General features: G+C 46.4%; 1 protein-coding gene across 3 annotated transcripts in view; it reads right to left on the bottom strand.

Moving 5' to 3' along the window:
- Nucleotides 1-9,602: 9,602 nt before the first annotated feature.
- mthfr (methylenetetrahydrofolate reductase (NAD(P)H)) overlaps nt 9,603-27,897 on the bottom strand; it is a 37,897-nt gene continuing 19,602 nt past the window's right edge. For all 3 annotated transcript variants that reach the window (XM_061973271.2, XM_061973278.2, XM_061973286.2), the window contains exons 7-12: nt 23,442-23,576; nt 23,039-23,219; nt 21,238-21,420; nt 21,070-21,171; nt 10,869-10,988; nt 9,603-10,800 (exon numbers count right to left, since the gene is read on the bottom strand). In XM_061973271.2, coding sequence (XP_061829255.2) covers nt 10,603-10,800; nt 10,869-10,988; nt 21,070-21,171; nt 21,238-21,420; nt 23,039-23,219; nt 23,442-23,576 — 919 coding nt within the window. In that variant the 3' untranslated portion in view covers nt 9,603-10,602. The remainder of the gene's footprint in view (nt 10,801-10,868; nt 10,989-21,069; nt 21,172-21,237; nt 21,421-23,038; nt 23,220-23,441; nt 23,577-27,897) is intronic.

Below are 27,897 nucleotides of genomic sequence, written 5' to 3'. Positions count from 1 at the left end.
AAAACATCTTACTATCAAATTGAAGCACTTTCCACCTTAATATTGAAGTATATAAAGAAGTTAAAGAGTTCACTTATCTTTTCCAAGGCTTGTAAGAGCTAACACAACTTCTCATTCCTCTCATAAACGGACTTCCTGAAATCGTCAACCCGGAAGTGTGTAAACAAATCAAGTGTAGTCATTTCCTCTGGCCAGCAGGTGTCAGTAAGAGTCTACAATCAAATGGGCGTAACAAAGCTTGTATTTGTCTTGTAGAATATTGTTTGGGAAATGAGCACATTTCAATGTCAAATCAAGGTCACAACATTGATGACATTGATTAAAGGTTGTCAAAAAGCATGTTTCAACATGCTTTTCTCTCTTTTCTTACCGCCTTCCCGTGGGACTTGGCTGGGCGCGTTTTGGATATTTTGGCCATCCGGGACTTGCGCGGCCGGCAGCGGGACTTGTGGGACTTGAACCCGGGTGTGATTTTTGAACATTTTTCTGACTTTTGCCGACTTTTCGCCCCGCCTTCCCGTGCGACTTGGCTGGGCGCGTTTTAAACATTTTGGGCCTCCCGGCCGGCGGCGGGACTTGTGGAACTCGAACCAGGGTAGGTATTTTGGACAAAATTGAGACTTTTGCCGACTTTTCGCACTTTTCTCTCTGCCTTCCTGTGGGACCTGGCTGGGCGTGTTTTGGACATTTTGGGCATCACGGGGCTTGCGCGGCCGGCGTCAGTACTTGTGGGACTCGAACCCAGGTGTGATTTTTGAACATTTTTCTGACTTTTGCCGACTTTTCTCCCCGCCTTCCCGTGCGACTTGGCTGGGCGCGTATTAAACATTTTGGGCCTCCCGGCCAGCGGCGGGACTTGTGGGACTGGAACCAGGGTAGGTATTTTGGACAAAATTGAGACTTTTGCAGACTTTTCGCACTTTTCTCTCTGCCTTCCTGTGGGACCTGGCTGGGCGTGTTTTGGACATTTTGGGCATCCCGGGGCTTGCGCGGCCGGCGTCAGGACTTGTGGAACTCGAACCCAGGTGTGATTTTTGAACATTTTTCTGACTTTTGCCGACTTTTCTCCCCGCCTTCCCGTGTGACTTGGCTGGGCGCGTATTAAACATTTTGGGCATCCCGGCCGGCGGCGGGACTTGTGGGACTGGAACCAGGGTAGGTATTTTGGACAAAATTGAGACTTTTGCAGACTTTTCGCACTTTTCTCTCTGCCTTCCTGTGGGACCTGGCTGGGCGTGTTTTGGACATTTTGGGCATCCCGGGGCTTGCGCGGCCGGCGTCAGGACTTGTGGAACTCGAACCCAGGTGTGATTTTTGAACATTTTTCTGACTTTTGCCGACTTTTCTCTCCGCCTTCCCGTGGGACCTGGCTGGGTGAGTTTTGGACATTTTGGGCATCCCGGCCGGCGGCGGGACTTGTGGGACTCGAACCTGAGTGTGATTTTTTTTTAACATTTTACCAACTTTTCTCACTTTTCTCCCCACCTTCCCGTGTGACTTGGCTGGGCGCGTTTTAAACATTTTGGGCCTCCCGGCCGGCGGCGGGACTTGTGGGACTGGAACCAGGGTAGGTATTTTGGACAAAATTGAGACTTTTGCCGACTTTTCTCACTTTTCTCTCTGCCTTCCTGTGGGACCTGGCTGGGCGTGTTTTGGACATTTTGGGCATCCCGGTGCTTGCGCGGCCGGCGTCAGTACTTGTGGGACTCGAACCCAGGTGTGATTTTTGAACATTTTTCTGACTTTTGCCGACTTTTCTCTCCGCCTTCCCGTGGGACCTGGCTGGGTGAGTTTTGGACATTTTGGGCATCCCGGCCGGCGGCGGGACTTGTGGGACTCGAACCTGAGTGTGATTTTTTTTTAACATTTTACCAACTTTTCTCACTTTTCTCCCCACCTTCCCGTGCGACTTGGCTGGGCGCGTTTTAAACATTTTGGGCCTCCCGGCCGGCGGCGGAACTTGTGGGACTGGAACCAGGGTAGGTATTTTGGACAAAATTGAGACTTTTGCCGACTTTTCGCACGTTTCTCTCTGCCTTCCTGTGGGACCTGGCTGGGCGTGTTTTGGACATTTTGGGCATCCCGGGACTTGCGCGGCCGGCGTCAGGACTTGTGGGACTCGAACCCAGGTGTGATTTTTGAACATTTTTCTGACTTTTGCCGACTTTTCTCCCCGCCTTCCCGTGGGACCTGGCTGGGTGAGTTTTGGACATTTTGGGCATCCCGGCCGGCGGCGGGACTTGTGGGACTCGAACCTGAGTGTGATTTTTTTTTAACATTTTACCAACTTTTCTCACTTTTCTCCCCACCTTCCCGTGTGACTTGGCTGGGCGCGTTTTAAACATTTTGGGCCTCCCGGCCGGCGGCGGGACTTGTGGGACTGGAACCAGGGTAGGTATTTTGGACAAAATTGAGACTTTTGCCGACTTTTCTCTCTGCCTTCCTGTGGGACCTGGCTGGGCGTGTTTTGGACATTTTGGGCATCCCGGTGCTTGCGCGGCCGGCGTCAGTACTTGTGGGACTCGAACCCAGGTGTGATTTTTGAACATTTTTCTGACTTTTGCCGACTTTTCTCTCCGCCTTCCCGTGGGACCTGGCTGGGTGAGTTTTGGACATTTTGGGCATCCCGGCCGGCGGCGGGACTTGTGGGACTCGAACCTGAGTGTGATTTTTTTTTAACATTTTACCAACTTTTCTCACTTTTCTCCCCACCTTCCCGTGCGACTTGGCTGGGCGCGTATTAAACATTTTGGGCATCCCGGCCGGCGGCGGGACTTGTGGGACTGGAACCAGGGTAGGTATTTTGGACAAAATTGAGACTTTTGCCGACTTTTCGCACTTTTCTCTCTGCCTTCCTGTGGGACCTGGCTGGGCGTGTTTTGGACATTTTGGGCATCCCGGTGCTTGCGCGGCCGGCGTCAGTACTTGTGGGACTCGAACCCAGGTGTGATTTTTGAACATTTTTCTGACTTTTGCCGACTTTTCTCTCCGCCTTCCCGTGGGACCTGGCTGGGTGAGTTTTGGACATTTTGGGCATCCCGGCCGGCGGCGGGACTTGTGGGACTCGAACCTGAGTGTGATTTTTTTTTAACATTTTACCAACTTTTCTCACTTTTCTCCCCACCTTCCCGTGCGACTTGGCTGGGCGCGTATTAAACATTTTGGGCATCCCGGCCGGCGGCGGGACTTGTGGGACTGGAACCAGGGTAGGTATTTTGGACAAAATTGAGACTTTTGCCGACTTTTCGCACTTTTCTCTCTGCCTTCCTGTGGGACCTGGCTGGGCGTGTTTTGGACATTTTGGGCATCCCGGGGCTTGCGCGGCCGGCGTCAGGACTTGTGGGACTCGAACCCAGGTGTGATTTTTGAACATTTTTCTGACTTTTGCCGACTTTTCTCTCCGCCTTCCCGTGGGACCTGGCTGGGCGCGTTTTGGACATTTTGGGCATCCGGGACTTGCACGGCCGGCAGCGGGACTTGTGGGACTTGAACCCGGGTGTGATTTTTGAAAATTTTTCTGACTTTTGCCGACTTTTCTCCCCGCCTTCCCGTGCGACTTGGCTGGGCGCGTTTTAAACATTTTGGGCATCCCGGCCGGCGGCGGGACTTGTGGGACTGGAACCAGGGTAGGTATTTTGGACAAAATTGAGACTTTTGCCGACTTTTCTCACTTTTCTCTCTGCCTTCCTGTGGGACCTGGCTGGGCGTGTTTTGGACATTTTGGGCATCCCGGTGCTTGCGCGGCCGGCGTCAGTACTTGTGGGACTCGAACCCAGGTGTGATTTTTGAACATTTTTCTGACTTTTGCCGACTTTTCTCTCCGCCTTCCCGTGGGACCTGGCTGGGTGAGTTTTGGACATTTTGGGCATCCCGGCCGGCGGCGGGACTTGTGGGACTCGAACCTGAGTGTGATTTTTTTTTAACATTTTACCAACTTTTCTCACTTTTCTCCCCACCTTCCCGTGCGACTTGGCTGGGCGCGTTTTAAACATTTTGGGCCTCCCGGCCGGCGGCGGAACTTGTGGGACTGGAACCAGGGTAGGTATTTTGGACAAAATTGAGACTTTTGCCGACTTTTCGCACTTTTCTCTCTGCCTTCCTGTGGGACCTGGCTGGGCGTGTTTTGGACATTTTGGGCATCCCGGGGCTTGCGCGGCCGGCGTCAGGACTTGTGGGACTCGAACCCAGGTGTGATTTTTGAACATTTTTCTGACTTTTGCCGACTTTTCTCTCCGCCTTCCCGTGGGACCTGGCTGGGTGAGTTTTGGACATTTTGGGCATCCCGGCCGGCGGCGGGACTTGTGGGACTCGAACCCGAGTGTGATTTTTTTTTAACATTTTACCAACTTTTCTCACTTTTCTCCCCGCCTTCCCGTGCGACTTGGCTGGGCGCGTATTAAACATTTTGGGCATCCCGGCCGGCGGCGGGACTTGTGGGACTGGAACCAGGGTAGGTATTTTGGACAAAATTGAGACTTTTGCCGACTTTTCGCACTTTTCTCTCTGCCTTCCTGTGGGACCTGGCTGGGCGTGTTTTGGACATTTTGGGCATCCCGGGGCTTGCGCGGCCGGCGTCAGGACTTGTGGGACTCGAACCCAGGTGTGATTTTTGAACATTTTTCTGACTTTTGCCGACTTTTCTCTCCGCCTTCCCGTGGGACCTGGCTGGGCGCGTTTTGGACATTTTGGGCATCCGGGACTTGCACGGCCGGCAGCGGGACTTGTGGGACTTGAACCCGGGTGTGATTTTTGAACATTTTTCTGACTTTTGCCGACTTTTCTCCCCGCCTTCCCGTGCGACTTGGCTGGGCGCGTTTTAAACATTTTGGGCATCCCGGCCGGCGGCGGGACTTGTGGGACTGGAACCAGGGTAGGTATTTTGGACAAAATTGAGACTTTTGCCGACTTTTCGCACTTTTCTCTCTGCCTTCCTGTGGGACCTGGCTGGGCGTGTTTTGGACATTTTGGGCATCCCGGGGCTTGCGCGGCCGGCGTCAGGACTTGTGGGACTCGAACCCAGGTGTGATTTTTGAAAATTTTTCTGACTTTTGCCGACTTTTCTCTCCGCCTTCCCGTGGGACCTGGCTGGGTGAGTTTTGGACATTTTGGGCATCCCGGCCGGCGGCGGGACTTGTGGGACTCGAACCCGAGTGTGATTTTTTTTTAACATTTTACCAACTTTTCTCACTTTTCTCCCCGCCTTCCCGTGCGACTTGGCTGGGCGCGTTTTAAACATTTTGGGCATCCCGGCCGGCGGCGGGACTTGTGGGACTCGAACCCGGGTAGGTATCTTGGACAAAATTAGGAATTTTGCCGACTTTTCTCACTTTTCTCCCCATACTACACTCCATGCTTTATTTGTGTCGCTGAAGGTCAGGACCTAATTCAACAAGTTGTCAACGTGGTGTGCCTGCTGCGATGTACCAGTCCAGAAAGGTACCAGTCCTGTATCGGGTCACGGTACAGTTGAGACCATGACAGACAGCCATTAAAAATAAAACGTTTTTAAAAAGATTAAAAATGTAAGATTTACACATTCAAAAATATAAAGATTTTTTTTTTTTTTTTTTAAAGAAAAAAGTAAAGATTTTACTATAAGATTAGATTAGATTAGATTTATTGGTCCCCTTGGGGAAATTCATTGTCACTGTCGTACATTTAAACACTAGACATTACACATCACACACACAAAAAAATAACAAAAAGACATCATACATGACTAACACACATTTACAGGCTTGTAACAAAGATATCAGGACAATAAGAGGACTTATGATACGATGAATCCAATAACTACAAATCAAACGGATGTTTTCATAGCGTGCCCCAAAGTGTACAAAATACCGTTAAATCAGGGGTGGGCAATTAATTTTTAGCGGGGGCAGCATGAGCAACCCGAGCACTGCTGGAGGGCCACACCCACAATATTTCAATTCAATTTTGCTCAAATTATTTTTGATATACCGTAAGATAAATAATAATAATAATTTCATTTAACCTAACTTATCTTTATACAAAAGCAGATTGCTTTTGATGGTTTTATTTTTAACACTTTCTCACACAACACTTCCTGATGTATAATACAATGCAAAAATGTCCATTTCTGTCACTTTATCCTGCATCCACATTTTCCCCCGTCAGATTTGGACAAGCATCTGTTGTCACACCTGCCAGCTTGTCCCATTTCAGTCCAAACACGCATTTACCTATGTGAATAAGTCATTACCTGTGGTTGTCTCTTTAATTGACTGCATGGCTGCCAGCTCCTCCGTGATTTGAAAGTCTGCAGTTATCCCACGTAAGAAGATGAGCAGCTGGGCGCTGTCACGTACATCGCAGCTCTCATCCAAAGCCAGCGAAAAACAGTCAAAGTCGGCCGTTCTGTTCTTCAGCTGAAGCTCCAAGTTTCCAGCGATGGTCTCAACCCGCCTCGTTACAGTGCGTCGGGAGAGTGACACGTTGTCAAATGCGCCCCTCTTCTCCGGGCATATCAGCGCAACAGAGTCCAATAAGCACTCCTTAATAAACTCTCCGTCAGAAAACGCCTTACTTTTTCTGGCCATTTTGTGAGAAATGACGAAACTTGTCCTGACGGCTGCATCTCTGGGGGTGTGAAATTTGGCAAAAAGTCCTTGTTGGGTTTGCAGTTTTACCATCAATGCATCAGCCTCCCTTGCGCGCTCTTCATCAGACAGATTCCGCTATTTTTCCTGGTGCTTCGTGGCGTAGTGGCGATTCAAATGATATTCTTTAAACACAGCAACCTGTGTACCACAAATTAAGCACACGGCTTTACCTTTCATTTCTGTAAAGAAATACTTGGCAGTCCATGTCTTGTTGGAAACACGCCATTCCTCATCAACTTTTCTCTTTTTAGCGTCTCGGGGGTAACCGGGCATCACTAGTCGCTGTGCACCTTCACTCACAGGTTACACACGGACATACGCCCATAAATAACACTTTTCAAAATAAAAGCAGCACAGTTGTATTGCACACACGACAGATACTTTTTAAAATGTACTTTGTAATTTATGATTGGCCTCACGCGGGCCGGACAGGGACGCACAAAGGGCCAGAGAATGCCCAGGTCTGCGTTAAATAATCAAAATAGATGTTAATAAGATATCGGTGTCGGTCTTGAGAAGTAGAAAGTTATCTGTATCGGTTGGAAAAAAAAAAAAAAAAAAAAAGGTATTATGTGTCCTTAATAGGAAGATATGATGAAGGTGGTGTAGAATGAGGTATTGTACAATATGAAAACATATCTCTAGCCCCTTCCTGCTCCGTCACTGATAGGAATAATAACACATTTCCTTAGTCATTTCCAAAGCGTTAGTGTTACTTTCAAATAAAAGTAACTTCTGTTATTTTTGCACTAAAATATCATTGATTAATCAAATCATTTTATTAAACAATTTCTATCCCATGAATTTGATTGATAGCCCGTTATGTCGCATTTTGTTGCTAGGCAGAATTCACTGGCCATTAATATGTGTAGTTTGACATTGCATACACCGCTTTCAAGTGTACATCCACTTCTTTTAAAGGCTTACATACCGTATTTTCCGCACCATAAGGCGCCCTGGGTTATAAGCCGCGCCTTCAATGAACGGCATATTTCAAAACTTTGTCCACCTATAAGCCGCCCCGTGTTGTAAGCCGCATCTAACTGCGCTAAAGGAATGTCAAAAAAACAGTCAGATAGGTCAGTCAAACTTTAATAATATATTAAAAACCAGCGTGATGTGGGCGCGCATGGAGTCGTATATCAACATGGACGGAGCTGCGTGAAAAAAGCCACCCGGCCTCTTCGCGTAAACTTACCTTAACCACTCGCTCATCTTTTCTTCATCCATCCATCCCTTCGAGTTAGCTTTTATGATGACGCCGGCTGGAAAGGTCTCTTTTGGCAAGGTCTTCCTTTTGAATATCACCATGGGTGGAAGTTTCTGGCCATTAGCATGACAAGCTAGAACCACAGTGAAGGATGACTTCTCATTCCCTGTGGTGCGAATATTCACCGTACGTGCTCCCGTTGTATCCACAGTGCGGTTCACAGGAATATCAAAAGTCAGTGGAACCTCGTCCATGTTGATAATGTTCTCTGGCCGGATCTTTTTTTCAGCTATCTTGTTTTTACAATATGCACGGAAAGTAGCCAGCTTTTCTTGAAAGTCTTTAGGCAGTTGCTGTGAAATAGTAGTCCGTGTGCGGATGGAGAGATTGCGTCTTTTCATGAACCGGAAACCTGTCGCTTAGTAGGAGCCATTTTGTGGTCTTTACAGATGTAAACACACAAAGGAAATGAAACGTAATATCCGCGCGCTTTTTCTTCTTCTACGCGGGCGGGTGGTTGCTTACAGTAGAAGAAGAAGCGCTTCCTGTTCTATGGGGCGGGTGCTTACCTTGGCGGTTGCTTGCGTAGAAGAAGAAGCACTTCCTCTTCTACGGGGAAAAAAGATGGCGGCTGTTTACCGTAGTTGCGAGACCGAAACTTTATGAAAATGAATCTTAATATTAATCCATATATAAAGCGCACCGGGCTATAAGGCGCACTGTCAGCTTTTGAGAAAATTTGTGGTTTTTAGGTGCGCCTTATAGTGCGGAAAATACGGGTAAAAAAAATTTATTTTTTTTAATTAATGAAAAACCGTATTTTTTTATCACTGCAACCGTAACCCGGAATAGGTTGATGAAAACCGTACTAATTACGGGAAAACCGGAGTAGTTGGCAAGTATGCAAAAATGTAACAATGTTTGGGCCCTCCAAAACATTCTGCTCAGGGCCCCAATGTGTCCCTCCATCCTTGTTTAAAAGGCGCTCCTTCATGAAAAGACATTCAACACGAAAAATGAAAGAAAGCCATTTATTGTGACCCGACAGCACAAATAAATAATATTTGTAAAAAATAAAAGAAGTTGACTTCAATCCTTCAGTTTGACCCCAGGGAACAAGCTTTATCAGTATCAGGCTTCACAACATGCTCAGGACTTCAACATTTAACACCATTGATGAATCATCTGCACAAATTGTTTGATATATTGTGATCAATATGATTGTATTCTTCTTTCATTCAAGTGTCTATAGTTTATTTCAGGCAAATTGATGCACTATAAAACTTCTGCGACTAAAAAAACTTTGTTGGGCCACATTGGGCTAAAAGACTTTGGACGGGGGCCGAAAGCCAGTAAAGTTATGTTGTGTGTACATTACATATCACATCTTATCATGGGTCTATAATTCATACTCAGATGTGTGTTTGACTTCTACCTTCTTTACTTTTGGGACTCCTTAAAGCAGCTTCAAGTATTCCTTGAAAGTACTTGAAATAAATGCACAGCATTCACTTATATGACACAATCCAAACAACCTTCCCTAGTCATGGTGCAAGAAAAAAAATGCAACTAACATAAAGGTCAACACAACACAAGTCTAACTTACACCCATTTAAATCCATTAGAGTGCATGATGGGAAAAATGTCAAAGTCTCTCCACACTTATTCATGTTCAAGCAGCTAAAATGCACCAAACATGAATAAGTGTGGAGAGACTTTGACATTTTTCCCATCATGCACTCTAATGGATTTAAATGGGTGTAAGTTAGATTTTTTATTTTTATAGTGAGCAGGTTGTGTTGTGTTAGCTGCATGTTCTTTTCTTGCACCATGACTAGGGAAGGTTGTTTGGATTGTGTCATATAAGTAAATGCTGTGCATGTATTGTAGAATGTTAGAAAAGGTTCGATCAAGTGAACTGACCACAGAGAACAATGTGGAAAAACAATAACCTAAACTTTTGTTGTCTTTAAGTTGAAATAACGTAGTCATTATTTTTGGCCACAATAAGTTCACGGCGCAGTAACTTTAATGATGCGGACACGTTTGTTACCGGATACTTTCTAATACTGCCTTGGAGACTTTGTATGCGTAAGTAATATGCAACGATAATTATTTGACACTTGTTTATATTGACAAATGTGCTGTTTTAAGCAATATTGTTCCAGTATTGCTTATGCGCTTGGCTGTTGTGTAGCTGCTAGCTCCTGGTAGCCTACAGCCTAGCATGTCTACCTTTTGTAAGTGACTTGAATACAATTGAAGAAATGGTGTGCTCATTGGAAGACATTTAAATGTAAACATAAACACGCTGCAGGATCACTTGTATCGGAGATTTTAAACACAAGTCGATATCGTCCGAAACGATATTCGATATCAATATTGGATCGGGACGCCCTGATGATTTATTTCAAGTACTTTCAAGAGGTCATTGACCTGATTTACTCACTTTGTCCACAAGATGGCAGAGAATGTGTAGCATTCAGACAGCGCCTGGTATTTGAGGAGGTGTGATGAGGGTGTGGTGTGATGAAGGTGTGGTGTGATGAGGGTGTGGTGTGATGAAGGTGTGGTGGGTTGTGTTTCATGCTAATAAGCATGGTTATGCAGAGCTGCACTTCGAACAATGTTATAGCCACATGAAAGTGTCTAATTACCTCCTTGGATCACACTTTAGGGTAGTGTTTAAAAAAAAGAGTTTTGAATGTGCAGTTAAAAAGCGAGAAAGAAGAACTAGCAGCATTAAAAAGCGTGTCCTGCTCACGTTTACGTCTGCGAGGGAGCGTCCAGCTGCTGGAACATGTCGTCAATCAGCTGCCACAAGCAGTTGTCCAGCGGGAAGTCGTTGTCCACCAGGTTGACCAGGAAGTAGTTGTCGTGGATGTACTTGATGATCATGCGGGAAGGAGACTCGTCCTCGTACAGTTTGGCCCACTGCTCGATCCACAGGGCGAAGGCTTCGTCCTGAGGGCCAGCAAACACACGCTCGCACGCAGGAAGTCACCCTCAACCTTCTTACGCTCTTTACTTGCCTTCCAGAACATGAAGCTGACCGGGTCCACGATGGTGGGCTGCACAATCTCCCTGCCCGGGAAGATGCCCCACGTCACGGCGTTAGGCTGCATGTCGGGGGCGTTGGTGAGGGTGCGGCCCTTTAACGACAATAGTCACACTTTGGACACGGGCCAGAAAAACACTGTTGGGGGAGGGGACACTTTTTTAGGGGTGGAGACCCTTTTTTTAAGGCTGCATGTCGGGGGCATGGGTGAGGGTGTGGCCCTTTAAGAACAATACCGTATTTTCCGCACTATAAGGCGCACCTAAAAACCACAAATTTTCTCAAAAGCTGACAGTGCGCCTTATAACCCGGTGCGCTTTATATATGGATTAATATTAAGATTCATTTTCATAAAGTTTCGGTCTCGCAACTACGGTAAACAGCCGCCATCTTTTTTCCCCGTAGAAGAGGAAGTGCTTCTTCTTCTACGCAAGCAACCGCCAAGGTAAGCACCCGCCCCCATAGAACAGGAAGCGCTTCTTCTTCTACTGTAAGCAACCACCCGCCCGCGTAGAAGAAGAAGAAGAAGCGCGGATATTACGTTTCATTTCCTTTGTGTGTTTACATCTGTAAAGACCACAAAATGGCTCCTACTAAGCGACAGGTTTCCGGTTCATGAAAAGACGCAATCTCTCCATCCGCACACGGACTACTATTTCACAGCAACTGCCTAAAGACTTTCAAGAAAAGCTGGCTACTTTCCGTGCATATTGTAAAAACAAGATAGCTGAAAAAAAGATCCGGCCAGAGAACATTATCAACATGGACGAGGTTCCACTGACTTTTGATATTCCTGTGAACCGCACTGTGGATACAACGGGAGCACGTACGGTGAATATTCGCACCACAGGGAATGAGAAGTCATCCTTCACTGTGGTTCTAGCTTGCCATGCTAATGGCCAGAAACTTCCACCCATGGTGATATTCAAAAGGAAGACCTTGCCAAAAGAGACCTTTCCAGCCGGCGTCATCATAAAAGCTAACTCGAAGGGATGGATGAAGAAAAGATGAGCGAGTGGTTAAGGTAAGTTTACGCGAAGAGGCCGGGTGGCTTTTTTCACACAGCTCCGTCCATGTTGATATACGACTCCATGCGCGCCCACATCACGCTGGTTTTTAATATATTATTAAAGTTTGACTGACCTATCTGACTGTTTTTTTGACATTCCTTTAGCGCAGTTAGATGCGGCTTACAACACGGGGCGGCTTATAGGTGGACAAAGTTTTGAAATATGCCGTTCATTGAAGGCGCGGCTTATAACCCAGGGCGCCTTATGGTGTGGAAAATACGGTATATTGACACTTTGGGACAGAAAAACACTGTTGGGGGAGGGGACCCTTTTTTTAGGTGAGGGGACCCTTTTTTTAGGCTGCATGTCGGGGGAATTGGTGAGGGTGCGGCCCTTTAACAACAAATATATTCACACTTTGGACACGGGCCAGAAAAACACTGTTGGGGCGGGGACACTTTTTTAGGGGAGGGGACCCTTTTTTTAGGCTGCATGTCAGGGGCATTGGTGAGGGTTCGGCTCTTTAACAACAATATTCACACTTTGGACATCGGCCAGGAAAACACTGTTGGGGGAGGGGACACTTTTTTAGGGGAGGGGACCCTTTTTTTAGGCTGCATGTCGGGGGCATTGGTGAGGGTGTGGCCCTTTAACAACAATATTCACACTTTGGACACGGGCCAGAAAAACACTGTTGGGGGAGGGGACCCTTTTTTTTAGGGGAGGGGACCCTTTTTTTAGGCTGCATGTCAGGGGCATTGGTGAGGGTGTGGCCCTTTAAGAACAATATATTGACACTTTGGGCCAGAAAAACACTGTTGGGGGAGGGCACCCTTTTTTTAGGGGAGGGGACCCTTTTTTTAGGCTGCATGTCGGGGGAATTGGTGAGGGTGTGGCCCTTTAAGAACAATATTCACACTTTGGACACCGGCCAGAAAAACACTGTTGGGGGAGGGGACACTTTTTTAGGGGAGGGGACCCTTTTTTTAGGCTACATGTTGGGGGCGTTGGTGAGGGTGTGGCCCTTTAAGAACAATATATTGACACTTTGGGCCAGAAAAACACTGTTGGGGGAGGGCACCCTTTTTTAGGGGAGGGGACCCTTTTTTTAGGCTGCATGTAGGGGGAATTGGTGAGGGTGTGGCCCTTTAAGAACAATATATTGACACTTTGGGCCAGAAAAACACTGTTGGGGGAGGGGACCCTTTTTTAGGGGGACACACCCTTTTTTTAGGCTGCATGTCGGGGGAATTGGTGAGGGTGCGGCCCTTTAACAACAATATATTGACAGTTTGGGTCAGAAAAACACTGTTGGGGGAGGGCACCCTTTTTTTAGGGGAGGGGACCCTTTTTTTAGGCTGCATGTCGGGGGAATTGGTGAGGGTGTGGCCCTTTAAGAACAATATTCACACTTTGGACACCGGCCAGAAAAACACTGTTGGGGGAGGGGACACTTTTTTAGGGGAGGGGACCCTTTTTTTAGGCTACATGTTGGGGGCGTTGGTGAGGGTGTGGCCCTTTAAGAACAATATATTGACACTTTGGGCCAGAAAAACACTGTTGGGGGAGGGCACCCTTTTTTAGGGGAGGGGACCCTTTTTTTAGGCTGCATGTAGGGGGAATTGGTGAGGGTGTGGCCCTTTAAGAACAATATATTGACACTTTGGGCCAGAAAAACACTGTTGGGGGAGGGGACCCTTTTTTAGGGGGACACACCCTTTTTTTAGGCTGCATGTCAGGGGAATTGGTGAGGGTGTGGCCCTTTAAGAACAATATTCACACTTTGGACACGGGCCAGAAAAACAGTGTTGGGAGAGGGGACCCTTTTTTTAGGGGAGGGGGCCCTTTTTTTAGGCTGCATGTCGGGGGCATTGGTGAGGGTGCAGCCCTTTAACAACAATATTCACACTTTGGACACGGGCCAGAAAAACACTGTTGGGGGAGGGGACACTTTTTTTAGGCTGCATGTCAGGGGCATTGGTGAGGGTGTGGCCCTTTAAGAACAATATATTGACACTTTGGGCCAGAAAAACACTGTTGGGGGAGGGGACCCTTTTTTAGGGGGACACACCCTTTTTTTAGGCTGCATGTCGGGGGAATTGGTGAGGGTGCGGCCCTTTAACAACAATATTCACACTTTGGACACGGGCCAGAAAAACACTGTTGGGGGAGGGGACACTTTTTTAGGGGAGGGGAACCTTTTTTTAGGCTGCATGTCAGGGGCGTTGGTGAGGGTGTGGCCCTTTAAGAACAATATATTGAAACTTTGGGCCAGAAAAACACTGTCGGGGGAGGGGACCCTTTTTTTTAGGGGAGGGGACCCTTTTTTTAGGCTGCATGTCGGGGGAATTGGTGAGGGTGCGGCCCTTTAACAACAATATTCACACTTTGGACACGGGCCAGAAAAACAGTGTTGGGGGAGGGGACACTTTTTTAGGGGAGGGGACCCTTTTTTTAGGCTGCATGTCAGGGGAATTGGTGAGGGTGCGTCCCTTTAAGAACAATATTCACACTTTGGACACGGGCCAGAAAAACACTGTTGGGGGAGGGGACACTTTTTTAGGGGAGGGGACCCTTTTTTTAGGGGAGGGGACCCTTTTTTTAGGGGAGGGGACCCTTTTTTTAGGCTGCATGTCAGGGGCATTGGTGAGGGTGTGGCCCTTTAAGAACAATATATTGACACTTTGGGCCAGAAAAACACTGTCGAGGGAGGGGACCCTTTTTTGAGGGGAGGGGACCCTTTTTTTAGGGGGGGGACCCTTTTTTTAGGCTGCATGTCAGGGGAATTGGTGAGGGTGTGGCCCTTTAAGAACAATATTCACACTTTGGACACGGGCCAGAAAAACAGTGTTGGGAGAGGGGACCCTTTTTTTAGGGGAGGGGGCCCTTTTTTTAGGCTGCATGTCGGGGGAATTGGTGAGGGTGCAGCCCTTTAACAACAATATTCACACTTTGGACACGGGCCAGAAAAACACTGTTGGGGGAGGGGACACTTTTTTTAGGCTGCATGTCAGGGGCATTGGTGAGGGTGTGGCCCTTTAAGAACAATATATTGACACTTTGGGCCAGAAAAACACTGTTGGGGGAGGGGACCCTTTTTTAGGGGGACACACCCTTTTTTTAGGCTGCATGTCGGGGGAATTGGTGAGGGTGCGGCCCTTTAACAACAATATTCACACTTTGGACACGGGCCAGAAAAACACTGTTGGGGGAGGGGACACTTTTTTAGGGGAGGGGAACCTTTTTTTAGGCTGCATGTCAGGGGCGTTGGTGAGGGTGTGGCCCTTTAAGAACAATATATTGAAACTTTGGGCCAGAAAAACACTGTCGGGGGAGGGGACCCTTTTTTTTAGGGGAGGGGACCCTTTTTTTAGGCTGCATGTCGGGGGAATTGGTGAGGGTGCGGCCCTTTAACAACAATATTCACACTTTGGACACGGGCCAGAAAAACAGTGTTGGGGGAGGGGACACTTTTTTAGGGGAGGGGACCCTTTTTTTAGGCTGCATGTCAGGGGAATTGGTGAGGGTGCGTCCCTTTAAGAACAATATTCACACTTTGGACACGGGCCAGAAAAACACTGTTGGGGGAGGGGACACTTTTTTAGGGGAGGGGACCCTTTTTTTAGGGGAGGGGACCCTTTTTTTAGGGGAGGGGACCCTTTTTTTAGGCTGCATGTCAGGGGCATTGGTGAGGGTGTGGCCCTTTAAGAACAATATATTGACACTTTGGGCCAGAAAAACACTGTCGAGGGAGGGGACCCTTTTTTGAGGGGAGGGGACCCTTTTTTTAGGGGGGGGACCCTTTTTTTAGGCTGCATGTCAGGGGAATTGGTGAGGGTGTGGCCCTTTAAGAACAATATTCACACTTTGGACACGGGCCAGAAAAACAGTGTTGGGAGAGGGGACCCTTTTTTTAGGGGAGGGGGCCCTTTTTTTAGGCTGCATGTCGGGGGAATTGGTGAGGGTGCAGCCCTTTAACAACAATATTCACACTTTGGACACGGGCCAGAAAAACACTGTTGGGGGAGGGGACACTTTTTTTAGGCTGCATGTCAGGGGCATTGGTGAGGGTGTGGCCCTTTAAGAACAATATATTGACACTTTGGGCCAGAAAAACACTGTTGGGGGAGGGGACCCTTTTTTAGGGGGACACACCCTTTTTTTAGGCTGCATGTCGGGGGAATTGGTGAGGGTGCGGCCCTTTAACAACAATATTCACACTTTGGACACGGGCCAGAAAAACACTGTTGGGGGAGGGGACACTTTTTTAGGGGAGGGGAACCTTTTTTTAGGCTGCATGTCAGGGGCGTTGGTGAGGGTGTGGCCCTTTAAGAACAATATATTGAAACTTTGGGCCAGAAAAACAGTGTTGGGGGAGGGGACACTTTTTTTAGGGGAGGGGACCCTTTTTTTAGGCTGCATGTCAGGGGCATTGGTGAGGGTGTGGCCCTTTAAGAACAATATATTGACACTTTGGGCCAGAAAAACACTGTTGGGGGAGGGCACCCTTTTTTTAGGGGAGGGGACCCTTTTTTTAGGCTGCATGTCGGGGGAATTGGTGAGGGTGTGGCCCTTTAAGAACAATATTCACACTTTGGACACCGGCCAGAAAAACACTGTTGGGGGAGGGGACACTTTTTTAGGGGAGGGGACCCTTTTTTTAGGCTACATGTTGGGGGCGTTGGTGAGGGTGTGGCCCTTTAAGAACAATATATTGACACTTTGGGCCAGAAAAACACTGTTGGGGGAGGGCACCCTTTTTTAGGGGAGGGGACCCTTTTTTTAGGCTGCATGTAGGGGGAATTGGTGAGGGTGTGGCCCTTTAAGAACAATATATTGACACTTTGGGCCAGAAAAACACTGTTGGGGGAGGGGACCCTTTTTTAGGGGGACACACCCTTTTTTTAGGCTGCATGTCGGGGGAATTGGTGAGGGTGCGGCCCTTTAACAACAATATATTGACAGTTTGGGTCAGAAAAACACTGTTGGGCGAGGGGACCCTTTTTTTAGGCTGCATGTCGGGGGCATTGGTGAGGGTGTGGCCCTTTAACAAGAATATATTGACACTTTGGGCCAGAAAAACACTGTTGGGCGAGGGGACCCTTTTTTTAGGGGAGGGACCCTTTTTTTAGGCTGCATGTCGGGGGCATTGGTGAGGGTGTGGCCCTTTAAGAACAATATATTGACACTTTGGGCCAGAAAAACACTGTTGGGGGAGGGGACCCTTTTTTTAGGGGAGGGGACCCTTTTTTTAGGCTGCATGTCGGGGGAATTGGTGAGGGTGTGGCCCTTTAAGAACAATATATTGACACTTTGGGCCAGAAAAACACTGTTGGGGGAGGGGACCCTTTTTTAGGAGGACACACCCTTTTTTTAGGCTGCATGTCGGGGGAATTGGTGAGGGTGCGGCCCTTTAACAACAATATTCACACTTTGGACACGGGCCAGAAAAACAGTGTTGGGGGAGGGGACACTTTTTTAGGGGAGGGGACCCTTTTTTTAGGCTGCATGTCAGGGGAATTGGTGAGGGTGCGTCCCTTTAAGAACAATATTCACACTTTGGACACGGGCCAGAAAAACACTGTTGGGGGAGGGGACACTTTTTTAGGGGAGGGGACCCTTTTTTTAGGGGAGGGGACCCTTTTTTTAGGCTGCATGTCAGGGGCATTGGTGAGGGTGTGGCCCTTTAAGAACAATATATTGACACTTTGGGCCAGAAAAACACTGTCGAGGGAGGGGACCCTTTTTTGAGGGGAGGGGACCCTTTTTTTAGGGGAGGGGACCCTTTTTTTAGGCTGCATGTCAGGGGAATTGGTGAGGGTGTGGCCCTTTAAGAACAATATTCACACTTTGGACACGGGCCAGAAAAACAGTGTTGGGAGAGGGGACCCTTTTTTTAGGGGAGGGGGCCCTTTTTTTAGGCTGCATGTCGGGGGCATTGGTGAGGGTGCAGCCCTTTAACAACAATATTCACACTTTGGACACGGGCCAGAAAAACACTGTTGGGGGAGGGGACACTTTTTTTAGGCTGCATGTCAGGGGCATTGGTGAGGGTGTGGCCCTTTAAGAACAATATATTGACACTTTGGGCCAGAAAAACACTGTTGGGGGAGGGGACCCTTTTTTAGGGGGACACACCCTTTTTTTAGGCTGCATGTCGGGGGAATTGGTGAGGGTGCGGCCCTTTAACAACAATATTCACACTTTGGACACGGGCCAGAAAAACACTGTTGGGGGAGGGGACACTTTTTTAGGGGAGGGGAACCTTTTTTTAGGCTGCATGTCAGGGGCGTTGGTGAGGGTGTGGCCCTTTAAGAACAATATATTGAAACTTTGGGCCAGAAAAACACTGTCGGGGGAGGGGACCCTTTTTTTTAGGGGAGGGGACCCTTTTTTTAGGCTGCATGTCAGGGGAATTGCTGAGGGTGTGGCCCTTTAACAACAATATTCACACTTTGGACACGGGCCAGAAAAACAGTGTTGGGGGAGGGGAGCCTTCTCAGCACTTTGCCCATTAGGGTGGTCCCCATACCAATCATTTGGTATATCCATACCTTTCTAAATAACTACAACAAATGTCAATATTTGCTTTATTTTAACAGAAAATGTTAGAACAATTTTAGATGGTTAAAAAATATGATATTGGATATCAATATTGCATCGGGACACCCTGACTTAGTATCGTACTTACCGTATTTTTCAGACTAGAAGTTGACATTTTTTTCATAGTTTGGCGACTTATACTCAGGAGCGACTTATGTGTGAAATGATGAACACATTATAATATTATTGATGTCATTCACGTAAGAGACTAGACGTATAAGATTTCATGGGATTTAGCGATTAGGAGTGACAGATTGTATAGCATGTTCTATATGTTATAGTTATTTGAATGACTCTTACCATAATATGTTACGTTAACATACCAGTTGGTTATTTATGCCTCATATAACGTACACTTATTCAGCCTGTTTATTTATTTTAAATTGCCTTTCAAATGTCTATTCTTGCTGTTGGCTTTTATCAAATACATTTCCCCAAAAAATGCGACTTATACTCCAGTGCGACTTATATATGTTTTTTTCTTCTTCTTTATTGTGCATTTTCGGCCGGTGCGACTTATTTTTTTTATTTTTTTATTTTTTGTCCTGTCCAGCTTCTCAGGCAAATCATATAGTTGAGTGCGACTTATACTCCGGTGCGACTTATACTCCGACAAATACGGTACTACGCACCAGCTGTTTCATTACAACGTGCATCTTTGTTGAAGCTTTTGTTGCCAAATTTGGAGGTGTTGAAATCGCCATGTAAAATTGCTAATGCTAATCAATAGCATGTATATGGCAAAGCTAATGTAAATTAGCATCGAGCTAACGCATTTTGAAACAGAGAGCCTTTGCTTTTCTCTCAGACATACATGGAAATGTGCAACATTACCTCAAGGTGGTCTGCTACCAATACACCTGCTTGACGTCACGCGCCACAAAGCTAGCAAAATATGGCTAGGGTGGTCCCCATACCAATATTTTGGTACCAGTACCAAAATGTGTTTCCATAAAATGTCATTATTGTCTTTATTGTAACAAAAAGTCTTAGGTTACATGAAACATATGTTTATTATTGTCATTTAGTCCTTAAATAAAATAGTGAACATACTAGACAACTTGTCTTTTAGTAGTACCGTATTTTCCGCACTATTAGCCGCACCTAAAAACCACAAATTTACTCAAAAGCTGACAGTGCGGCTTTTAACCCGGTGCGCTTTATATATGGATTAATATTACGATTCATTTTCATAAAGTTTCGATCTCGCAACTTCGGTAAACAGCCGCCATCTTTTTTCCCGGTAGAACAGGAAGCGCTTCTTAAAGTTAAAAGTTAAAGTACCAATGATTGTCACACACACACTAGGTGTGGCGAAATTATTCTCTGCATTTGACCCATCACCCTTAATCACCCCCTGGGAGGTGAGGGGAGCAGTGGGCAGCAGCGGTGGCTGCGCCCGGGAATCATTTTGGTGATTTAACCCCCAATTCCAACCCTTGATGCTGAGTGCCAAGCAGGGAGGTAATGGGTCCCATTTTTTATAGTCTTTGGTATGACTCGGCCGGGGGTTGAACTCCCAACCTACCCATCTCAGGACGGACACTCTAACCACTAGGCCACTTCTTCTACGCAAGCAACCGCCAAGGTAAGCACCCGCCCCCATAGAACAGGAAGCGCTTCTTCTTCTACTGTAAGCAACCACCCGCCCGCGTAGAAGAAGAAGAAGCGCGCGGATATCACCGTACGTTTCATTTCCTTTGTGTGTTTACATCTGTAAAGACCACAAAATGGCTCCTACTAAGCGTCAGGGATCCGGTTCATGAAAAGACGCAATCTCTCCATCCACACACGGATTACTATTTCACAGCAACTGATATTCCTGTGAACCGCACTGTGGATACAACGGGAGCACGTACGGTGAATATTCGCACCACAGGGAATGAGAAGTCGTCCTTCACTGTGGTTCTAGCTTGCCATGCTAATGGCCAGAAACTTCCACCCATGGTGATATTCAAAAGGAAGACCTTGCCAAAAGAGACCTTTCCAGCCGGCGTCATCATAAAAGCTAACTCGAAGGGATGGATGAAGAAAAGATGAGCGAGTGGTTAAGATAAGTTTAAGTTTACGCGAAGAGGCCGGGTGGCTTTTTTCACGCAGCTCTGTCCATGTTGATATACGTATGTTTGTGATTGCACATTTGCGTACATTTTGGGAGTGAACAGAGTTGTTAGAACGCTGGTTTTTAATATATTATTAAAGTTTGACTGACCTATCTGACTGTTTTTTTGACATTCCTTTAGCGCAGTTAGATGCGGCTTACAACACGGGGCGGCTTATAGGTGGACAAAGTTTTGAAATATGCCGTTCATTGAAGGCGCGGCTTTTAACCCAGGGCCCCTTATGGTGCGGAAAATACGGTACTCTGTGTGTGTGCGCTGCCCGACATGCTCCTCTGCTCCTAAAACTAACAATGTCATGACGTGACGACGACGCGCCGTCATGCCCGTTAAAAAAAAGGGCCGGTACTTTTTAGAGGCAGTATAGTAGCGAATATGATTGATTAGTAATACTGTACAAGCCTACATGGCAGCGTTTGATCCCCATCCCATCAGAACTTACGTGCACGTTGACAATGTGGTAGTTGACACGGGGCTCGTACTTCTTGAGAACTTTGAGGAGCGCGTCCACATTTTCACTGGAGGTGAAGAACTCCAGATAGGCCTGTGGAGGCGCAGCGAGAAACATGTGTGACGTTCAAAGGCGACGGAGAACATGAAGCGGTCTTACCTTCTGGAAGACGTAACCTCCGGGAGGTCCCCAGCCCACTATGGGGTCGGTGGAGGGCTTGCCGTTGATCCGGGGCTGGGAGTTGATGGTGAGGACGCCTCGTCTGTTCACCTTCTCCAGCTGCTCCTTCAGCAGGTTGGTTTCTTGGGCCAGAGGCTCGTCGTTCCACGGCAAACACATGACCTGGGGAAGAAGAGGGAGGGAAGGCGTCAGGTGGTGTTTAAGGCTGAAACGACGCGTCGACGTCATCGGCTACGTAAATACGTCGACACCGTTTTTGTGCGTTGGCGCGTCGTATATTTACGTCACACTACTGTCATGGCGGAGCGCAAAGCAGACGATGCGAGCGAGGGGAAAAAGCACGCCAAAAGTCGTCAAAAGTGTGGGAGTATTTCAATAAACGGCCTAATAATGTTGTTGTATGCACACTGTGTCGAGCGGAAATGGCCTATCATAGCAGCACAACGGCTATGAAGGAACATTTGAAAAGAAAACACCCGACAGTGTTCTTGCCATCACCATCAACTAGTCAATCGTCCGCGTGCGTATACGTTGTCATCATTACACAAAAACATGAATGTGTCATTTGTATCTGCGTTGTGAATTCATAAACTAAAGCACCGTTTCGCTCTGAGAGGCGCGTTTGGCGTGCCTGTTCAGTGTTTACAAAGACGCGCTCCTCTTTAACGCTGTGGAGAGGCGGGGCCGGCGCAATCGTGCCCAGGTGCGCGATCCGCGCACCTGGGCACGATCATCCAATCTCCTCTCGCTGAAGAAAAGGGGAGCAGCAGAGAGAGAGGGAAGAGAGACTGGAAGGAGCCAGAGTGAAGCTGACGTGGAGCGAGAGAGGAGGAGAGACAGAGACAGGGGACGACGAGCGAGCGAGGAAGAGGAGCTGAAAAGCGAGGAAAGAAAGAGAAAAGAGTTGGAAGAGAAAAGACTTTGTGTAAAATGAAAAGATTGTAAACCCGGCAAAGCCGTCTGGCGTTCAGTCTGTCGGTCCTGAAAGAACCCCACGGCACAAGACGTGTCACAAACGCTAACGTTAATTAGTTGTGCAAATACCTTTTACAACATTAACAGTTACATATACTATGTACAAACCAACAATTAACTTTCACTTTAATCATACTATCATTGTTGTGTTATTAAGCAAAATAAGCAATACTTTTACTTTTGTTGAAATGTTTACACTGTACACTTTTTTTGTATTGGATGTTTATCTTTATTTTTGCACATTTTAGCAAATAAGCAATACTTTTACTTTTGTTGAAATGTTTACACTGTTACAGAATATTTCCGTTTTGTACTTTTTTGTATTGGATGTTTATCTTTATTTTTTCACATTTTAAAGCAAAATAAGCAATACTTTTAATTTTGAAATGCTTATACTATTGCAGAATATTAAGATTTGCACTGGATGTTTACTTTTATATTTGCACATTAAAAAGCAAATAAGCTACTTTTAATTTTGTTAAATGTTAAAAGTTTTAAATGTTTACATTGTTACAGAATATTTTGTCATGTTGTTGTCAATGTTGACTGAGTGGCCATACTTTTTTTTTTGGTAAATAAAAGCCATGCCTTTTGAAAAAACTGGCCTACATTTATTTTTTCCTCTTCATTTTAAATTAAAAAAATAATCGGTAAAAGGAAAAATAATCTATAGATTAATCGAAAAAAATAATCTATAGATTAACCGATTAATCGAAAAAAATAATCTATAGATTAATCGATAGAAAAATAATCGTTAGCTGCAGCCCTAGTGGTGTTCCTTCCAATATGGCGACTGTGTGCTTGCCTTGTGTCCTTTGAGGTTGGGCTGGCCTGTGAGGTAGCTGGTGAAGACCTCGTACACGCTTTGCTCGTTCTTCAGCTCCTCGCCCCACATCTGCAGCAGGGCGTCTTTGGACGACTTGCTCTTCAAGTAGAACAAGTAGTAGTCGTTTAACTCCCCAAAGGCCGGGGACGAGGAGTTCCCCCTGGTGACACAATGTTAGAATCATTATTTATAAGTTATCACACAACTCTTATACTTAAAGGCCGTTTCTCTAGTTACTATCTATTGTGCTCAAGCTGTAATTCTTCTGCTTGGTATGTATTACATAAAACTACTGCTTATAAAAGTGTGCCGTATTGGCACCAATTTCATTGATTCCAATGGGCGACTTTGGTTGGAGTTTTTGCATTTTGTAGCACTTCACCATCTGCCGTTAGGGAACTCGTCCCAGTCCTGGGTTCTGTAGATGTAGCTCTTGGGTCTGGATGCCCAGAAGATGGGTCGCACATCCTCCACCTTCCTCTTGGGGTGTGCGCTCACCGCCCAGGGAAGAGGCCGCCTGACAGGAACAAGAAGCTCTTATTGAGGAAAAAAACATTAGGGCAAAAATAACAATCACCATTATTTTTGATTGACATTGCAATCTCCATTAATCACACCATTATTCACTCATTTGAAAACGCAAGTATTTATTGTGCCACCAAAAGTCAACTTTAACTATAGTATAAACAACCTAGATATTAGAGATGCGCGGTTTGCGGACACAACCGCGGAGTCCGCGGATTATCCGCGGATCGGGCGGATGAAATAAAAAAAAATACGATTTTATCCGCTCGCGGGTCGGGTCGGGTGGATTAATTAGATATATATATATTTTTATTTTTATTTTTTTTGCGGGTGGCAGTTAAACCAATTGGTAAATATATATACATAGTTAAATGTTGTTACCCACATACGAAAAACGAGCAGGCACCTGCAGCATATGCCACAACAGAAGAAAAAAAAAAGAAAAGAGATGGACACTTTTACGGAGCGGAGAAGGGACGCCTCGCCGGGGTCCAGGACCGAGGCCCCTTCCCCCGAGAGGGCCCCACCGGGAGCCGTAGCTGAGGCGATCCGCGAGAAGGGCCCGACGCACGTCCAGGGTCACCACCGCGCCCACCGCACCGACACCCCGCCGCGGCCGGCGTCACGCGCAGCAGGTAAGCAGCTTACCTGCCCGCCACCCCCGTGGCCGGGGGCTCGTAACAGGGGTCACTCCGTGCGCTCCGCCCGCGCAGCTTACCTGCCCGCCACCCCTGTTGCCGGGGGTGCGTAACAGGGGTCACTCTGCGCTCACGAAAGGGGTGGGGCTCACCCTGGTTGATATAGACAGCAGCTAGGACGGTGGCCATGGAAGTCGGAACCCGCTAAGGAGTGTGTAACAACCCACCTGCCGAATCAACTAGCCCTGAAAATGGATGGCGCTGGAGCGTCGGGCCCATATACCCGGCCGTCGCCGGCAGCGAGACGCGCTTGGAGGTGCGCTCAGCGCGGCTCCCATATGATTGCGCACTGGTGTGCGTCTGGGTCGTGACAGCGTGGCACGCGAAAGTCTGTGCTGCGTTGGATCAGTCTCCTTTCTTTAACAGGCAAAAGCTTTATAACCTCATTGAGGTTATAAAGCTTGCGCACCAAACACGAAGCAAGGCCATGGTGCAGGAGAACAAAGGACTTCTTTCATTCAGTGGCCTAGTGGTTAGAGTGTCCGTCCTGAGATCGGTAGGTTGGGAGTTCAAATCCCGGCCGAGTCATACCAAAGACTATAAAAATGGGACCCATTACCTCCCTGCTTGGCACTCAGCATCAAGGGTTGGAATTGGGGGTTAAATCACCAAAATGATTCCCGGGCGCAGCCACCGCTGCTGCCCACTGCTCCCCTCACCTCCCAGGGGGTGATCAAGGGTGATGGGTCAAATGCAGAGAATAATTTCGCCACACCTAGTGTGTGTGTGACAATCATTGGTACTTTAACTTTAACTTTTTAACTTTAACTTTAAGGTTTGTGATAAACCATCAAACTCATTCGTTAAAAGGACTCTATAGTAATATAAAGCGAATTTTTCTGGACATTATCATGCAAGAAAAGTTTATTTTTGGGACCGCGATCACCGCGTAATGATTTTTAAAGGTTGCATGACAAACATTTAACTGTCCCATGTGATCAGCCAGTGCGATTGGAAGTCCATGCTCAATTATTGCCTCCGTAAATAAAACTTCGGCATTTATCACATCCAAAGAATCTGTTTGGGCGACGAAAAACGTTGAAAGTTTTCCACTTGTATCGCTAGCAACGGCATTAGACTTGTGTTTTTTTGTCCCAACGTGGTCTTTTACATCGCTAATTCCTCCGTGTCCGATCGAAAAATCTTGTCTGCACAAGGTGCAATTCGCGTAGTTTTCACCCTTTTTGGAACGGATAATTATTCCCGGATAGGCTTTTGAATATTCTTCACGGAATGACTGCAGTTTTCTTTTCGGTTTAAGACTCGATTTTTCTCCGGCTGATTCCATGATCGTTCGCTCGTTTGGAAACAATGGCAACTGGTGCCTCGTGCTTTTTTAATTAATGAAAAACCCGGAATAGGTTGATGAAAACCGTACGAATTACGGGAAAACCGGAGTAGTTGGCAGGCTCACTAATGCCTTGCATCATCTATATTAGATCGGGCGGATGGCGGGCGGGTGCAGTTCTGATCAAACGTTACATCGGGTGGATGGCGGATGGTTGACGACTTTCTGACGCGGTTGCGGATGAAATAAATTGCCTATCCGCGCATCTCTACTAGATATGCATTTTTAAGGAATAAACCACAACACGTCAAATTAAAAATGTAGAACTGAAATGCTGACAGAATGTAGTGTTAATTTACAAACCCCGTTTCCGTATGAGTTGGGGAATTGTGTTAGATGTAAATATAAACGGAATACAATGATTTGCAAATCCTTTTCAAGCCATATTCAATTGAATATGCTACAAAGACAACATATTTGATGTTCAAACTCAAACTTTATTTTTTTTTTGCAAATAATAATTAACTTTGAATTTCATGGCTGCAACACGTGCCAAAGTAGTTGGGAAAGGGCATGTTCACCACTGTGTTACATCACCTTTTCTTTTAACAACACTCAGTAAACGATTGGGAACTGAGGAAACTAATTGTTGAAGCTTTGAAAGTGGAATTTTTTCCCATCCTTGTTTTATGTAGAGCTTCAGTCGTTCAACAGTCCGGGGTCTCCGCTGTCGTATTTTACGCTTCATAATGCGCCACACATTTTCCATGGGAGACAGGTCTGGACTGCAGGCGGGCCAGGAAAGTACTCGCACTCTTTTTTTACGAAGCCACGCTGTTGTAACGCGTGCTGAATGTGGCTTGGCATTGTCTTGCTGAAATAAGCAGGGGCGTCCATGAAAAAGACGGCGCTTACATGGCAGCATATGTTGTTCCAAAACCTGTATGTACCTTTCAGCATTAATGGTGCCTTCACAGATGTGTAAGTTACCCATGCCTTGGGCACTAATGCACCCCCATACCATCACACATGCTGGCTTTTGAACTTTGCGTCGATAACAGTCTGGATGGTTCGCTTCCCCTTTGGTCCGGATGACACGATGTCGAATATTTCCAAAAACAATTTGAAACGTGGACTCGTCAGACCACAGAACACTTTTCCACTTTGCATGAGTCCATCTTAGATGATCTCGGGCCCAGAGAAGCCGGCGGCGTTTCTGGGTGTTGTTGATAAATGGCTTTGGCTTTGTATAGTAGAGCTTTAACTTGCACTTACAGATGTAGCGACCAACTGTATTTAGTGACAGTGGTTTTCTGAAGTGTCCCTGAGCCCATGTGGTGATATCCTTTAGAGATTGATGTCAGTTTTTGATACAGTGCCGTCTGAGGGATGGAAGGTCACGGTCATTCAATGTTGGTTTCCGGCCATGCCGCTTACGTGGAGTGATTTCTCCACATTCTCTGAACCTTTTGATGATATTATGGAGCGTAGATGTTGAAATCCCTACATTTCCTGCAATGTCACTTTGAGAAACGTTGTTCTTAAACTGTTTGACTATTTGCTCACGCAGTTGTGGACAAAGGGGTGTACCTCGCCCCATCCTTTCTTGTGAATGACTGAGCATTTTTTGGGAAGCTGTTTTTATACCCAATCATGGCACCCACCTGTTCCCAATTAGCCTGCACACCTGTGGGATGTTCCAAATAAGTCTTTGATGAGCATTCCTCAACTTTATCAGTATTTATTGCCACCTTTCCCAACTTCTTTGTCACGTATTGCTGCCATCAAATTCTAAAGTTAATGATTATTTGCAAAAATATTTAAATGTTTATGAGTTTGAACATCAAATATGTTGTCTTTGTAGCATATTCAACTGAATATGGCTTGAAAAGGATTTGCAAATCATTGTATTCCGTTTATATTTACATATAACACAATTTCCCAACACATATGGAAACAGGGTTAGTAATAATAGTTTGAATGTTGGAATGGTTTGAATGTTGAAGAGTTTGAATTTCCAGGAAAAACAATTTGGTTTGGAACTTGGGAAAGTGTTAGTTAGAATGTCCAGGATGAGTGGAATGTGTTGATGTTGGAATGCTTTGAATAGCTTGAAAAATGTGGGAATTGTGCAACTTGGAAACATGACTCATTAATTTCCAATGGGAATTTCCTGGAAATTTTAGTAAGAGCAGGATTTTTCTTCAAATGACTAAGCGTGAATGTCCTGAATGAGCTGAATTGGTTGGTGTTGCAATTGTTGAAATCCGCCAAGAAATGTTGAATTAGTAACACTTTTTGAATTGAAAAATGGCATTATGGAATTT

Source organism: Nerophis lumbriciformis, linkage group LG01 (assembly GCF_033978685.3).
Source record: "Nerophis lumbriciformis linkage group LG01, RoL_Nlum_v2.1, whole genome shotgun sequence".
NCBI classification, from domain to species: Eukaryota; Metazoa; Chordata; class Actinopteri; order Syngnathiformes; family Syngnathidae; genus Nerophis; species Nerophis lumbriciformis.
The sequence above is the reverse complement of the archived record's forward strand: the minus strand, read 5'-3'. Positions and strand labels throughout refer to the sequence as shown.